A 17167-nucleotide genomic window follows, 5' to 3' on the forward strand; every position below is an offset into this window, starting at 1 on the left:
CAAAAGATCACAATATAATGTCTGAATGTTAACATTTAATAAACCTCTAGTCTATCTGAGCACCTTTTACACAACCTATTCAACAGTTGGGACAGTTGCACCTCACTATTCTATATAAATGCTATCGAGGCGTAATGGTTGTGTAGCAACAGCACCAAATCGATGATGCAATGAGGCTGATGGGGGGGATAGCTAGGAGCAGTTATCGACTACCTCAAGGAAGCTGCTCATGAGGGCAGCCCATTAAAATCAACTGTTTACCAACCAAACAAAAGCGATTGGTTTATTCCATGTGAAAAAAAGGAGAGTTTCTGGTGTGGCATTTTTGTTTTATCTACAAAGAACAATGGCCATCTGATACAACCGTATGGCTTTACCCACCTTGACTAGATGCCTCAGAATTTAAAGAATGGTTTTAATTTACTCTTCCTTTACAGCGGTGATCATAAAAACGTCTAATCAGACCCATGTTCCGGTCTGAGGTGGACTGCACTCTCTTAAATTGCAATCCTTTGTTGGGATGTGTCGGAACACTAACTCCAGCTCTAGAGCCACACCCGACAAACTTACCTGCTATGTTGCATTGCAGTCATGTTTAATTATGCCCTCATAATGCATCCATCTGATCTGACAGCTTATTTTTGCAACAACCACCAGCTCGGAAGATCAGACTTTCACTTAACAGCGCATGGATATTAACTTCTTTCAAAGCAACGAGTACAGAAGGTGCTGTACACTACACAACTGAATCAATATTGACCGTTCTGGTTTAATAGTTTGTGTGAACAGGAGTTTGAAGTGTTAAATATACATGAAAACCTTCTTTTTTAGAGTTGCCTTTTCTCCGAGACTGCTACATTTGATTTTTGATTTTGCATCATTATAAAATTAGATTTCTACTTCGTCAATATTCTGCATTAAAACACTTCTAGTCATTAAACATTGCAGAGCTCTACATGCATTTATAATAAATTTGAATGGATTCATTTTTCTTCGGAGTTCTTCTAGTGGAGTCCAGAGAGCCCTTTCCATAGCGATCATTGGCTCCATTAACCCACACTGGATGACTCACACCCATTACCCTCCTGTGACACTGACACACTGTGTCAATGTCATACAACCCAGTGGAAGACGGTGCTAAAAGGTGACTGATCGCTAATTCACAACATCTGCATCAAAATTAAGTGTACGTACCACAGGTTTCAGACTAGAAACATACATGATCCTTTGCATCTAAGCCAAGATTGGATGCATATTTTTCATTCAGTTGTTACAGGCAATAATTTGTTTCCAATCAATTTCAAATGGTATGGAAATTACCTGTAGTGGAAGGTGAAGTAATTTCTGGAATTGAAAGTGTTGCCTGGAATGACAAGAAAGATGAGAGCCCAGTTAACTGAACCTCTCTGAACTTAAAACTGCTGGTCCATCCACGTAATTGGCTGTAAATGATGCTTTCAGATGAGGGTCTAAATATAAACTCAGCACCGCCAATGAATGGCTTTTCTTCTCCACTGCCAGTATAATGGTCTAACTGAGAAGCTGGACCAGGAACACCAGGCATTGATGATAAATGAATGTCAGGCTGTAAGGCTGCTTGTCAGAGATGAAGACAAGACGGCAGTGGCACAACCCAAGGAACTGCATTTTCATAACATTTGTTCTACGCGTCTGATTTCTGTCCCGACTCAAAAGGAACTTGCAATCAAATCAGAATTTACTGGCAGAGTCATCATTTGCATTTAAACAGAGGACTTTGCAAATTTATGGTCAAATATCTGAAGAATTCCCCTGAGGGGACAAATCAAGGCAAGGACTACACAGCAATTCTTAAAAAGTTCAGATAAGAGAGATGAAGAGGAGAGATGAAAAATGAATTTGCTACATTTAAAAAAAACGAAAATAAAGCAACAACCAGCCATTTCCGATTCATTAAAAATAGGAAAAAACAAAGATATAGCCAAACCTGACACTGTTTAATGCTGGTTAGTGACAGTGGCAATACAAACAGTAAAAGAGAGATCTGAACCCTAGCAGCGATTGTTTATTTGCTAAAGAGGGAGGAAGTACACCGCAACCACCCCACAATGTCTCGACACTGCCTGAAACTGTAACACAAAGAATCAGCTCCCACACTATTGTCCTGCTATGCTCTGGCCTGAATCACTGTAATAGATACACAATATTCTGTGTGGTTTGGAAATGTACAGGAAGGACTGGAAAAGCTTGTGCTGCACCTACATAACAAGAAAAACACATGTGGACCTGCAATAGGACAGATAGCACGCATGAGAGAAATGAGGAGGTAAGGATTGAGAAAAGGGGAATGAAATGAGAGCTGAAGGGGTTTGTAGGAACGGTTATTGCTGGAGGTAAAAGTTCACAAGAGGAGAGGCTTCACATGTCAAGAAGGCAGATGAAGGACCCGGAAGAAAAAGAGGGACTTTCTAGAGGGAAAGCAAAAGAGAAAGATAAACAAAGAAAAAAAAGATACAGCTACACATTGAAGCTGTATCTTGAAAGTCTAGTAAATGGTCAAGGAAGTTAGGTTGAAGATGTAAGGGCTTCCAGCAAATCCATGAAACAAATGAGCACATGACCATGAAAACTCACCAAAAGGTTAATAGAGAACAAAATATAGGTCATTTCCCGATGATAATCAGAGCTTCATTTGCTTTCCTGATTTAGAAAGGAGATCATGACACTTTTCTTGCTTTTCCTCTTGAAGCTCAGATGGTGGAAAGATAAATTTATCACGACAAACACAAAATCCTTGATTCTGTCATATCTAAAATTCTATCGTAGAAAAGAAAAATAATGCGAAACTTTTCCAATAATGCAGTCCTTTGAGAAGATCTCTTTTACCTACAATCATTATAGGAACCGCATGAAAGTTTCATTCCTTAATTGATGAAATGATTATAATTTCAAAGACAATCAGTAATTGATTTCTCAAGTTAAAATCCAGAGAAAATGCTGCCTCAGTCAACAGCTTGTTAGATTCCTGAAGTGAATAAAATGTAATGGAAACCCATTGCGAAAATCAAGTCCAAGCAATGACCTCACATTACTGTTGAATCACTGAAGCACTGTAATCTCGGCTCTGAAGGCCTGTGCTTACCAGACAGGATAAAAATACAATTTTATTGAAGAAAAACTGAATTAGCTGTCCTCTAAATACATCAAATCTAATTTAAAATGCTTTGCCGTGACTTCAAAAGGAAGAAAGGCTTGCTAAGTATGCAATGTATACTGTTTAGCTGCAGCAATTATGAAGATAATGCAAACAGGAGTGGAGACATTCAGATGATATCAGAACAGGATGGCCCACTGATCTGTCAAGATATGAGTCTGTAAAGGGAATTACGTCTCCAGGTTTAAAATCTACTCCAATCTGTTCTGTCTAAAATAAAATTAGTTGGGGTCTGTGGCGGGATCTCCACACAGGAAGCACATTCCTGATCTGAATTGGTTGGACTGTGTGTCATCTCAGACCGCTGAGGGAGAGCATCAGGGAGGTGGTGTTCAAACCGGTTGCCTCCACATGTTGCCCTACTCACACATTAAAAGCAGCCGGGCGGGCAGTTCAATCAACTTTGGAATGTTCCATTTCACGTCGGAACTATTATTATTTATTACCTCTGCAATCAAATATATAAAAAAAACAACAATAAAATAACAAAAAACGCAATATAAAATTCGCTTTTTACAACAATTCCATGTCCAAGGTCCCCATCCCACAGGGTCGTGATAAAACTTTCAAGAAATACCATTTCCTGTTGAACTTTTCAACATAAAAACAAGAGAACGGAAAAAAAACACAATTGTTCAACTGTTAGAGAAATAAACCAGGTTATATTTTTGATTTCCGTTTACTAATACTGTAATTTAAATAACTACACTGAGGAACTTAAAATTCTGAAACACCAGTATGTATAAACATACGTTTGCATTTCTCATTTAAAATAGATGGTTTTTAATTGCCTTTAGTATACGTACTTTTTGAACAAATTAATACTTAGTGGTCAATGACAGTACTGAAAACACAGTGTGTGCATAATATGAAAACACTGATTGGCAAACCAATTAAGCCCACTACAGTAACTAAAATCCGGAAGGTTAAATCGCCGCACTTTAGTTTCACGTCTATTTTACTTTGAAGGTCCCTCTGACCACTTCCTGTCTGGCGGACGCTAGCACTTGTTAGCTTCACAAAGCCGTTGTGCGCTGACTGCGCCTTGAGCGATCCAGCTGCCTGACAACTTCACTCTGACTGCGTTCTTACACAACTGCCCGGTTCAGAATAAAACAAAAGCACCAAACAGCACCATTTTAACAAACTAGATAGACTCTGACACGTTTCCAGCGCCGGCTTGATTGATGCTCATTCGCTGGTCCGACCACAGATCCGACAAAACCAATGAAAGATGTTCGGACAGCGGCGTGCCACAACTGAAACGTGCCCCGCTAGATCCACACTCACCCCCCGTTAAAAATAAAACAGTCGCCGGTTTCTCCAAAAGCACGTAAACGCCTCTTACCATTGACATTGGCTGACGCGGGTCGCTCCTTCCCCTGGCGGCTCCCGAAGAGGATGTGTGGTGCAGTGGCGACTGATTCCTCCTCCCACCGGCCGCCGCTGGGCTCAACGACAGGAATATCTCCACCGAGTAGAACCCGACCGGTCCCGCCGACCCGCCTGTCTGTCTGCACGCTGCTGCGGCAAGACAGAGCGCCACACCAACGGGAGAAACTAAGCGCGTGGGGCACGTCACCCCGCCCTTGGGCCCTCCCCCCGCCTCGCCGGTACACGCCGTCCTGTCGTACGCAGACCGAACGCACCCCCACCCTCCTCCTCCACTACTTCAGTCTCATTCAAGAAATGTAGGAAGTAAAACGCGACTTGTTTTATTTGACAAATAAAAAGTGCAGATGTTATTTGAGTTGATCACATGACAACTGCTGTACTTTTCAACGTTAACATTTATGTAAATGATACAGGAAACCCGATGAAATAAACCAAAAATCAAACTAAGTTAGTGGGTTTTTTTATTCTTCAGAATAAGTGATCTGACCATTTCTTTGCGGCAGAAATCAGGGTATAAACAGTCAATCTAATATAACAGATTTGATCCAGTATTCTAGTTCACTCAGTGGAGTTTACTCTTTATTCTGAACTATTCGACACAGTTCACAATTAATCTCCGAACACAAACTGAGCTATTGATCTCTGAAACAGAACCCACTGTTCCAGTTCCACCGACGCTGGCTGGAACAGGCCACTGTAATTGAGGCCCTAAAAACATTAAAAAAGGAAATATATTTGCTTATTTGGTTGCAAATCACTGATATATATATATTTAAGGTTATTACGTACCTTGCATCAAATATAACCTCATGAGTTATTACACCTAGTCTGGTACCTGGGGGATGCTCAGAATGCAGTTGTCGTCATTATTTCACACCTTTGTGATTCCATCAGAATTGTTTTTCTGCATGAGCTGAAAGGTATCTGGGGTTTTTTTGTGCTTCACAACAGAAACAATGCTATAACAAAATATATCTCTATTCAGTGGTGAGAATAAGAAAAGAGGACGACAAAACCCTGCACAAAAGGGCAGGTCCAGACAATATTGGGTGTGTCTGAATGCATGTGCGTGTCTCTGCAGAGTTTTTATCCCAGTGAAATTGAAAGAAATGCAACCAAGACAAAGAAGAGCAAACTGGGTTCTGATCCAAAAACCTCCATGTAACACACATGACAGCATGTTAAGCCTCATCTGCAGGTCATGTTCGTTGTGCAACAAATTGCATGCAGATTTGAGTTTTCCTTCTGCTTTCAGGGACACTTAGGATAGAAGTCATTGCTTTAGACACCATGCATTATTTTATAGAGCTAAGAATGCTGTAATATGTTTAAGATGTGTTTCAGAGTCACTGAGCATGAAACTGTGCAGAGGGACTGGAGCCTCTATTGCTCCCGATGAATTGTTCCCTGCCACACTCAGAAAATGTAATGGTGAAAGAACAGACCATCAGTGGCGATGCTGTTCTATCTTTTTTTTCTGTGCTTTAGAGAGACGTCCACTAAGGATTTCACTTTGTGTCGCTGTACTGAAGTTCCTTTACTGTTAATATGATTGGTAATAGATGGATAAAGCAGTTCTGTGAGTGATTAAAAAAAGAAAGAAGTTTGCTACCATATGAACTCTTTTCTTAAATTAATCATGAATCAAACTGGAATTCACCTGATGAATGTGTTTGACTTCACAGGGCACAAGTGGAGGAGTGTGTGTGTGTGTATATATTATTCAGTCGAGCTGTCTAGTAGCACGCATTAAAAGTGATGTAACATTCTTATGTTTAAGAGGTCATAACGGCTTGATAAAATCCCTGTTGTATTTTGCAAGAGGAAATATCTGAGTAATAACTTTATGTAAGTTTTACAATTATGAAACCCTTCAGCCTAAAACGTATGCCTGACCTCTGCTGACCTCTAGTGGAGACTTAAGCAAAGTACACACTTCACAAAATTACTGGATTCATTTTTCAACCTGCACAAGGCTGACAGGTAATTTTAAGGGCAACATCCTCTTGAGCAAATAAAATTACTTGGGTTCGTATTTTATTTTTTCAAGTCTGTATTATTTGTTTCTTTTGGCATGATAAGATCCCATCTTCTGGCCAAACAGCGATACTACACCAGGTTGTACATTTTTAAAAAGGAGCCTTAGACATATTTAGCATAACATAATTTGTTTTTATGACAAGCATGGGCACACTTTTATTGTTTAATAATAAACAACTACATATTAAACATATATAAGCAGCATATTAGCCATGATGCCACTGTAAACAAATAAACAATGTATTGTAGAGATCAGATCAGTCTCTGTGTCTTCTATTTTAATAGTCTTTTTTTTTTCTTTTTGTGTGCCTTTCTGAGAGAATATTCTTATATAGCTCAACAAATCCTCTAAGTATACTGTATTATTAAACTAGTATTCTTCCGATTAAGTTTACTCATATACAGTAGTCCATATTTTGCAAGATAATTTGTGTGGTCTTATACCATAAAGGAAATCCTTGCATCATTACAGTTGTGTTCGAAATAAAAGCAGTTCCAAATCAAGAGCAAGATAAATCACTGTTTTTGTGATTTAGAAACTCAACTCCTATACTGCAATGAAGTTTTTAGAAGGTTTAGTAAAGGTAGAAAAAAAACCAACAGACCAAACAGGCATGACCTGCATGCTGCTCAATCATTAACTGTCAGGAGCATATTAAAAAAAATAGCCATGATGAGTTCAATTAGTGAGGTCATTGATTATGTGACAAAATAGTTGTTAAAAAGGTGACCCTTATTGAAGGATAAAGGCAACTGATGATGAAGATGCTGGCTGTGCATTTGTCCTTGAAAAACAGTAAAAGAGGGCGCTCAAGACATTATTCAGAAGAAGAGCGTTCTTTGATTAAGAAGTTAGTAAAAGAGGGGAAAACCTATAAAGATGTGCAGAAAATGACAGGTGTTCAGCTAAAATGATATCAAATGCATTACAATGGCAGCCAAAACCAGAAAAGTGAAGAAGTGAAAGAAAAACAACTATTCCAACGGATCGGGGAATAACAGATAATGGCAAAGGCTCAGCCAATGATCAGCTTCAACAGGATCGATGAAGATCTAAGGTTGCCTGTCAATACTGTAATAATCAGACAACATCTGCGTGAAGCCAAGCTACCAACAAGATGACCCAGCAAAGACCCATTGCTGGTGATGCAAGCAAGCATGGTGGGGCTATTTATCACACACCAGGGATCATGGATCCATTTGAGTCCACCAGAATACTGCAAGTAGTCATGTTGCCGTATGCTGGAGAGGAAATGCCCTTGAAATGTGTGTTTCAACAACACAATGACCCCAAGTACACGAGCGAGCAAGAAAAATCATGGTCCCGTACAATCAAAATTCAAGTCACAGAGTGGCCAATAAATCCCTGGACCTTAATCCCATAGAAAACTTGTGGGCTGACATGAGGAAAAACCAAGAAAAGCAGAGGAATTGTGGAAAATAATAATCTGTCCTGGGCTGGAGTTCCTGTTGACTGGTGCCAGAAGTTGAGACACTCCATGCATCACAGACGTGAAGCAGTTATCAGAAACCGTGGTTATGAAACAAAATATTAATTTATGGTTCTCAGAAAAGTTGAATCTTTAAGCATTTCTTAGTTTTTACAGCACATTTTTGAGCTTGTAAAAAAAGATGTCAACACTGCCATTTCTGAATATTGTATTTAACTTTTTGTGAAATCTTAAATTCAATTACTTTTTCCAATTTTCTTGCTTTGAAATAGAATGTGCAGTGTCCCCAATGCATTTATGTGCATTAATATAATTTATTTGAAGAATTTAGGGGTTTACTCAGGTTTTTAAATACTTATTATGAACATAACTATACATACATACATAAACTGTATAAACAGCTCTGAAAGTATCTTTTTAAGACACAAATTGTAACATGTACAGTTGATCTATTTCCTTTTAGAGGTGATTTTGGTGAATAAGAAATGCCTTTACTGTATATAAAATACACACTTGAATAAAAGAGACACCCATAATAAATCACACAGCAGAATGTCCTAAATAAATCTGTCATGTGTCAAGAGTTTCTTTTATTTTGACAGCATGTCAGAATATCATACAGGTAAACAAGATTTTTGCAAAAGTTAATATATCCATAGTGTTGCATTTCATAAAAATAGTTGCTCCACATACAGTCTTTGTGACCATCAATAGTACTGAGTCATACTTATAGACATATGTTCTGGGTTGACACACTGCTATAACACTACACAGTGATACTGAGCCGCTTTAGTGGGAGTGTACAGTGCCGTTATCTCAACACACACTTTGCGAAAACCCCCAAAACTCTTGTTCTTTTAGCTTTCCGTAGAAAACTAAATACAATTTGGCTCAATGGAAACAGAAATGGAAAGCAGTGGTTTGTGCAAAGACTGAACGATAAAAGCGCTCTCTTCATTGCTGCTTCAAACAGAAATCAGAAAACCGACGTAAGAAGCTGAATGATTCAGGATGTATGCACCACTCTGCCTATCTGACAAACCCACAGTTTAGCTTTGGGGCTAATTTTTTGTGGCATCATCCCTGAACACCATCCACGAGGGCTGAGCTGTTTTGGTCTGGCTGGATGTTTTTTTTCCTCTGAGATGATATTTCATACCTCAAAGCCCTTCACGTGACATTGTGCATCAAAGTCAGGTTGCGTATTCTTCGTGTAATTATGGATCACAAACCAAATGATTCGCCTCATTTGATTCTTTAAACACCTCCCTGAATGAAAGGAAACTTTTGCTCTGGCTTCATAAATCATTCAGAGGAAAACCTACCGCTGAGAAATTTGAATGTCTGAATTGCGGCCGCAGACGCTGTGGAAAGATTTGTTGATCTCAAAATTGCACTTTTGAGAACACTCCTCCAAAACAGCAAGGGTTTGATCACACCTTTGTGTGAATCACTAGGAACTGCAGGCCTGTCAAACTTTGCATTTCAACACATGTTAAAATAGAGTGTGCTGTAGCATAAGCAAAATCTAAGGTATATTACCAAGGATTTAGGACTGAAACTGTGAATCAATGTGTTTTCATCCTCTCAGAATGAGCCTTTATTTAATGAGGGAGTTAAGGAGCTGCTAGACCTGCTGTTGTCTCCCTAATCTGAAGTGCTGCTGATTTTCTTGTGAGTTAGGGGCTGACTGCTGCTGGTAGCTTTGTTAATCCGGAACACCAGACTTTTAAAGAATTTAAAGAATAGTGTTTTATGTAAGTCCATTCAAAACCACAGTCATGGAAACTTGAGCCCAAGGACTGGATTCAACCATGTGACCCACTGCGATCCTTAGCAGCAGCCTGGCTAAGTAGTTTGCTAGCTAACATCAGTTCTATCATTTTATTTCATTTGATCAAGTTTACAACACAAAATGAAATGAAATGGTTCGTTTGCAGCTTTAATGGAGTTTGAGAAGTGAAAACATTTATGTAAATTAAACTGTTAGAATAATGTTATAATACTCTGCCTTACAGGGACTCTAATAGCTCTAATATGTTCTTGATAAGATCTGACTTTTTGCAGCTTCAGCCCAAAACTTTGTGTTTTATAAATAGTTGGACAGTGATTAAGAATTTAAGGTTGTAAACGTGTCCCTGTTTTCACCAAAAACCTTTGTGCAAAATAGAAAGTTAAGCAAGCAAAGCGACAGTGAATAGAAAGGATGAAGGTTGCTGAAGTGCGTTAGCTGTCAAAGAGTCAAATGATGGAGCAGGTATGTGAATCAAAATTCAACTCTACAGGGAGCTTTGGCACGAGATACTTCTTAATATCACACAGTGTCGACAGAATCACCGTAAACGGATCAAACCCAGCAGCTAACGGCGGCTATGACAGGTGCAACCTCTCCCCGGTCAACGTGGAAATGAAGGGAGCGTCCCGTTTTCAAATAGATGAAATTCACTCAGTCAGTTTACAGATTGTTAGACAAGCTTTAGATTTAATATCAGATTTCACTGGTTTATCTCTCATAGGAGCAATTTTTCCTGGAAATTACTGGTGTCAGACCTCATTATGGAGTCAGGAATGAAAACTCATGACCCAGAATGAACCACTGGGACGAGTAAAGACGATCGAAATGCCTCTAATAATCATTTTCATACATAAGCTTGTGAAATAAATGACATATTTCACTGTATATGAAAAAATACTGTTTATTCTTTATATTTGTAAAGTAAATGTTGTATAGCAGCCTATTTTGAACCCTTTTGATTCTGTTGGAGTTGAACCTTTGACCTCCGTCAGTCTAAGGCACTCTGCCCCTCGGGTCGGCATCATGCAAGCGTCTTCCCTCAGCGTCTGGCAGGACAGTCCTGGATAGCTTTCTTTATTAAGCGCAGAAATGAGCAGCGTGAATTGATCCAACATTCCCATCGACCTCAAGCGCAAATACTCTGATCAATCAATCATAGGACGCCTGACGAGACTCCAAACCTCACTCAGGCTGAACTGGAGGAAGGAGTCGTACGTTCCCGTGGACTAGAATCCCCATTGCCTCAGCTAAAACTTCTGTTCACTTAAAGATGATCTTATTTACAAAATGCTCCCACATATTCATATTCATTATAATATATCTATGTCTATAATCATCTGACAGATTATTCAAGACAGATTCAGGCCCACACAGTCTCTGTTAAGGCAAAGTTCTGTTTGAGTAGATTTCATCTCTGCTGTTGCACTTCCATCCATTCGTTCTCGTCAAAAAAAAAAAAAAAAAAATCAGGCAAACCCTCTTTAAACATTCCAGTTCATAAAAACATGTTAAAACATCCGATGTCAACCAACAGCTTCTCCCCATCCGTTGGTTGTGGTTGCATGTTCGGAATTCAAAATACTCAAAATAGAGTTCCTCAGAGTTTGTACCCCCCTCCCCCGCATGATTCTCCACCACGCTACACACAATCTACTTCCTTTTTTTTTTTTAAAGTGGATGGTTTTCCAGTTCTTAAGGTGGTGGGTGTAAAATATTTCTCAAAATAATTTAGAGTACAGTAGCATAAATAAAACTCTAAAAACACATGGCCCAGATCCCCCTCTCTCCATCTGTTGGTTCTGACTCTGGGAGAATTTGATTGGAGCGGCAGGGAGGTGTGAGGATGGGGTGGGTGTGGTTCGGATGGGTGTGGTCGCTGTGTTCCTCTGCAGCTGAAGGTGTTATCTGCTCAGCGAGGACGTGCCCGTGCGCAGCGCGCTGGGCAGTTTGTCCGATCCGGGGATCTTCCAGGGCCCGGGGGAGACCGTCACCTTCCTCCCTGCTGCGCTGCTGGTGCTCTTTTTGGGCAGGCTGGGCCGGTTCTCCCCCAGGCCCCCGTTTTCTTCACTCTGCCTGGGGTTGCTCAGTGACTCCACGTCATCCCTGCTGTTTCCGTTGGTGTGTGGGAGCGTGGAGGTGCTGGGAGATTGGGTGGCTTCTCTGTCGTCCCCGGCGTTTCTCTCCTTGGACCTCCCTCTGGAGCTCCTGGTAGGTTTGGGCTCCCCGCTCTGGCCCTCCTTGCCCCCTTCCCCATCAGTAGTGGCCCGCACCCTGTACCCCTTGTGGGTGGGCCTGCCACCCTCTTTCTTAGCCCTGCTGCTCCCCGCAGCTGCAGCTCCTCTCCTCCCTTGGCTTTTTAAATCTGGATTTAGGAGTTCAGCCTTCTGGGGGCTCTTGGGGCGCTCCTTCCTGCCGTCTCCGGCCAGCAGGTCTCGGGGGACGTCCAGAGACTGCAGGTGAGGTGGGTCGAGGGCCAGGGCCAGGTGAGATGTAGGCGATGACATGGAGAGGCTTTCGATGGGAGGGGCTACTTCCGACAGGCTTGGAGAGGCTGAAGGGCGAGCATCCCATGGAGCGGCATTATCTGGGACGCAAACACACACGGTCAATCTCCAATCTCACACAAGTTTCCTAAAAGCTTGCACACACGCCACGGCATAACCACACACCAAATCAAAGCAAACACGACCACTAATATCTCTGTTCTACGTTAAATATCAGTGCGGCACTGCAAACAACTACCAAACATGTCAAAGGGCAACTCCGCATTTAGGAAGCAACAATCGTCCCTCTCATAGCTCACTTTAAAATCATGGCGGAAAATCGAAAACAGGTTTAATGAAATGGAGGATGAGTCCAATAGGGTGGTGCTTCAGGGAGGACACACTCCTCTCTCATAGCCTAAAGAAGCCTGTCTGATGCAGCAGCTGCAGTGAATCTACAGCGTGATCCTCCACATCGCTCCACTCTCACAGACTGTTAGCTCCCGTTTCTGCTCGGAGGAATCTCGGTCCCTCGGCCATCAGTCTTTTTCAGCAGGCTGGGCAGGGGGGCAGAGGCGAGGCAGGATACACCAGCGCCGTGAGGCCCAATTATAAGCATGCAATACTGGAGGATATGAGATCCGGAGACTATCTGGTCAGTCCTGTGTCTGCTGACACACCTGCAGTACGCCAATTATAATGAAGTAGCATTAGTGGACCCTGCATATAAATGTGTGTGTATAAAATGTTAGGGTGTCACATGCTGCGATCACGCCTGCCATCAGTTCAGTTATACCCTGAGCTGTTTTGTGCTGAACACCAATCCAGGACATATTCTCCTGTTGTTTGAATGAGAATGTATTTGTTCTGTACCCATTAAAGTGAAGCATCCCTATAAGAAGTGCTTTTCTTGGCCACTTGGGGGCAGCAAAAACAAGCTGCAAGACGAACATTGAATTTATCGCCGGATACGAGGGACTTCTTGCCAGAAAATGGATTTTAAGGTTTGGTTTTTAACATTTCATGTTATGGAGCTTCTGAATATATCTCTGAACTCTTCTGTCACCTTTACTAGCCTGTGAGCAGCCTGAGGCCCTGCTGACTGTTTCAAGCTGACGTTAAAAGACAAAAGAGGAAAGGATGTTTCATTGCCTTTTCTTTTATACCACTGTTGATTTATTTATATTAAAAGGCTTTCTTATAACTTTTGTTAGTTTTGAATGTTTTTTCAAATGAACCTCTGCGTTTTAGTTTTGATATGGCGCTGCTCCTTCTAAGCAACTAGTTTAGTCAGCCATAGTTGGATTTTTATTTCTCTGCCATTCCTTATGCGGTCTATTTCTGTGTCTATATTTGTTGAATAGTGTTTACCTGTGAGGGCAGGTATGAAAAGACTGTAAAGAATCATTACAGGAAATTGAAGGACAATAACATGGTCAACGCAAGTGTGTCGATATATATGCCAACATCATTGTAGGGTTACTCCATATAGCAACAATATTCTGTAAAGAGATTCAACACCAGGCTTAATGATAAAAATGCGGTTTGTAGAGGAATGTATGCTGTTAAACCTTCAGCATAAAAGGCAGGAAAAGAAATACGCTAGGAGGAAGAGACGACTATTTCATAAATATGCAGATGCACACATTCATCTGTAGCTGGTCAGCCGTGGTTGTTTTCAGAGGAAGTTAATCCAAACAGAAGGCAGACGGCAGCAGCAGCTTGCATTTCCTTCACGTTCTGATTTTGGATGACACAATCCAGAGGGCAATGACGTGTGAAATCGATCTTGTATAGTTCAAAAAGTCTGCGTCACGTCTGTGTTTGTGTTCTTGTGTGGACCATGTTTTGCTAAAGAAGCAATGTTTTTAGTTATTGGACCAAGGGGATGAAAATAATCAAGACTAAAGATAATACATACGTTGGCTTCTGCAGCCTCAAATCCCTGGGAACGATTATTTATTGGAGGTCATTTTTTATTTTGCACAGAGTAATTTCTACATAGGGTGGTTTTTACTGCATTCCTAAATCCTTAATTCTCAGGACTTCACTCAATATATGCCCTGGAGCTGCAGATCTTAAGCTCAGTAAAGGCCCCAAAACACAAATATTCACATAAGAATATCCAGGCATGTTTTAATACCAACATTACACTGCTCAGATTTTGAATTTCTTTCTGCATTTTACTTTCCAACTATCCCCCCAAAAAACAAAACAAAAAAACCCATAATACCTGCAACAACAAAAAAAGAGCTTGCTCCACTGAACATTAGAATGCTAATGTTTTAAATAGACAAATTAATCATCGTAGACACTTTGCCTAACCTTTCAGTATGCATATAAAGTGCCTGCAAACTAGGAGTGATGAAATGCTGAATCAAGGCCACACAGAACAGTATATGTGGGTTAAAACACTGCTTGTGCTTTTAGTCAGTGGGGAGGAATCCAACAGACTCCCTGTGTGTGTATTTCAGGGATGTGGAACAACCTCAAAGGAAGTATGTCAAAATCTCTACACACAGATTAAATCCCCGGCTAGATTGGGGGCTGGTAGGAAGTGGGGGGGTGAAGACACCACCCTCTATTTCCAGTGTTGACTGGAGGGCGTCTTTGGAGGCCAAACCGCTGATGAACGTGCATCACTAAAATGACTCTCTTTTGTGGAGGAGAGGTAAAAGTGAGCGTCATGCTGGTGCAGAAGCCACAGGAGTGAGTGATTCATTGGAGTTTTATTACCTGTGGTGTCATGAGAACAAATGTCCTGTTCAAGGCTGGATTATGGTATGGCGAGATGTCACTTGGTAAATAATCTGCTGAAATATTTCATGTTAATTTCCTCTGTCCTACCCAGGGTGGAGGCACATATTGCTTTATTTTTTGAGCTTGCACAAAGTTGTCGGCTGCTAATTTATCTTTTGGTTAGGAAAGAGTTATGCTCAGTAGTTTAAACAAACTCCTGCGGTTCTGAGTTATTCTTTATTCCGTGAGCCAAAGTGCTTCACTGTGCAAAAGTTTAAGTGTATTTATATTAAACAAGAGGTTACAACACCACAAAACACACAATCACAGCACGAACAACCAAGGTTAACATGAAGAGAAGAACATGTTGACTGTCACAAACCGTGTCTTTAGAGTGGCCCGTTAGGAAGAAATAGGGGGAGCCATGCTTGTCACTTTTCATGCACATGGAGAGACTGGAAGATACCATTCCTATAGAAGGGGAAGTAACAACCTAGACCAATCAATTAGTGATAGGTCACTGAAATGGACAGAAGATAAACTAATGTTAGTTAAGAACAGACAATTAGATTTTACAACAGAGTGAAGTACAGAATAGAGCAAGAATGGTGTACACATTGAGATATCAGGTATCATATGAATACAGATGCATGCTTGAACAATGTTATCAAGAGATATTAAGACAGTGGAGAGAGAGAGAGAACACTCCATGAGTTAAAAGAGTTAAAATGATCTGAAAACAGCTGTTATTTGGGATGCGTACCGTACTCTGGGACCTGCCCGGTACCCCTCTTCAGGAGCAGACGAACTCGCCGGCCCCCAGACTTGATCAACTCAATGGCTCTGGCGTGAGTCATATCCCGGGTGCTCTCTCCGTTGATCTCAATGATTTGGTCACCAACCTGGATGTTAGAAAGGTGTGGTGGACAGGGAAAGAAGCTGTCAACGCCTGTCAGGAAATGTGAGCGTTGGTCTGGATTCGACCTGGGTTTCTTAGGTCCAAGTAATTTTAGCTAACATATTTCCCCTGGTATTGTGTTTGCTTGATTTTTTTTTTGTAAGTACATCACTTTCTTGTTTAGACACAACATTGCCTGTGTAAAGAAGAGACAGGTCTACAAAGAACAAGTTTCAGAGAGGAAGAACTCGTACGCAGCCCTGACTCCAGCACCTCTGGGATGAACATCAATGTCTGACCTCAGGGCTTTTGTAGTTAATTGGGAGTAAATTTCTGCATCCATGTTCAAAAGTGTTGTGGGAAAACCTCCCCTAGGAGTTGAGAAAACACTATGTCCTTAGTTTTAGAGGACGTGTGGTTGCCCGTGTAAACTGGTGCATTATTACGTAGCACCGTGTTTTTTTTGTCATGCCACAATTCAGAATCTGAAGCCTCTGCCATGCTCCTGCAAGAAAGAAATTCATCAATCATTCAGTTTGACTTATTATCCCCAAATGCTTCATTGTATTATTAAAAAAAGGACTATTATCTCAAAAGAAGACTTTCAGTTACTGATAACTAGAAAGTTAAGGAATCAGGACTAATCCCACATTTATTGAGTTTAAAGTCGCGTCCGAGCTCTTTGACCAGTTACTATGAAGCAAAACCCAAGTTGTATGGAGCTTTACGCACCATTTCACATCTGAACCACACTGAAGATGATTATATTTGAGCCAATATACAATTTGAATAATGCAACTTGTACACTAAGGCTTAAATTACACACTGTTTGTGTGCACACGGCCAGTCTAGCATCCCTATGAAGCACGCACTAAGAAATGAAATGACAAATGGTGTATAATGGATGTGAGATACGCAAACCTACCACAAAAAATAAGTAAATAAATTAGTGAAGGCGTCACAGCAAAAAAAAAATTAAGTCAATTATGATGTGGTGTGTTTGCAAATGAGAAAACCAGAAATGAAATTGAATATTAAGAGGCTTCGTTGATTCCGGGTGACAGTGATTTATAAGGATCAATACGGATCTATTATTCATTGGCTTTCCCATGAGCTTCTGGGAGCGTTAATGAGCATTACAAGCAATGAACTGGTGTTATTAATTTTGGTAGT

At 40.8% G+C, this 17167-nt stretch overlaps 2 protein-coding genes across 12 annotated transcripts in view; both read right to left on the reverse strand.

The window, feature by feature from the left end:
* si:dkey-97m3.1 (fatty acyl-CoA reductase 1) overlaps positions 1 to 4765 on the reverse strand; it is a 39251-nt gene extending 34486 nt beyond the window's left edge. The window contains exons 1-2 of one of the 2 annotated variants that reach the window (XM_068306647.1): positions 4542 to 4627; positions 1321 to 1363 (exon numbers count right to left, since the gene is read on the reverse strand). Coding sequence is in view for 1 of the 2 variants with exons in the window: in XM_068306646.1 (XP_068162747.1) it covers positions 4542 to 4550 (9 nt within the window). In the remaining variant the exon portion in view is untranslated. Of the gene's footprint in view, positions 1 to 1320; positions 1364 to 4541 lie in introns of both variants that reach the window. The other variant, XM_068306646.1, reaches the window with a different exon arrangement.
* A 3884-nt stretch (positions 4766 to 8649) lies between these two features.
* magi2a (membrane associated guanylate kinase, WW and PDZ domain containing 2a) overlaps positions 8650 to 17167 on the reverse strand; it is a 177758-nt gene continuing 169240 nt past the window's right edge. For 9 of the 10 annotated variants that reach the window (XM_068306558.1, XM_068306557.1, XM_068306556.1 and 6 more), the window contains 2 exons: positions 15860 to 15998; positions 8650 to 12458 (listed from right to left, as the gene is read on the reverse strand). In XM_068306558.1, coding sequence (XP_068162659.1) covers positions 11776 to 12458; positions 15860 to 15998 — 822 coding nt within the window. In that variant the 3' untranslated portion in view covers positions 8650 to 11775. Of the gene's footprint in view, positions 12459 to 15478; positions 15568 to 15859; positions 15999 to 17167 lie in introns of all 10 variants that reach the window. The other variant, XM_068306559.1, reaches the window with a different exon arrangement.

This window comes from Antennarius striatus, chromosome 22, assembly GCF_040054535.1.
Source record: "Antennarius striatus isolate MH-2024 chromosome 22, ASM4005453v1, whole genome shotgun sequence".
NCBI classification, from domain to species: domain Eukaryota; kingdom Metazoa; phylum Chordata; class Actinopteri; order Lophiiformes; family Antennariidae; genus Antennarius; species Antennarius striatus.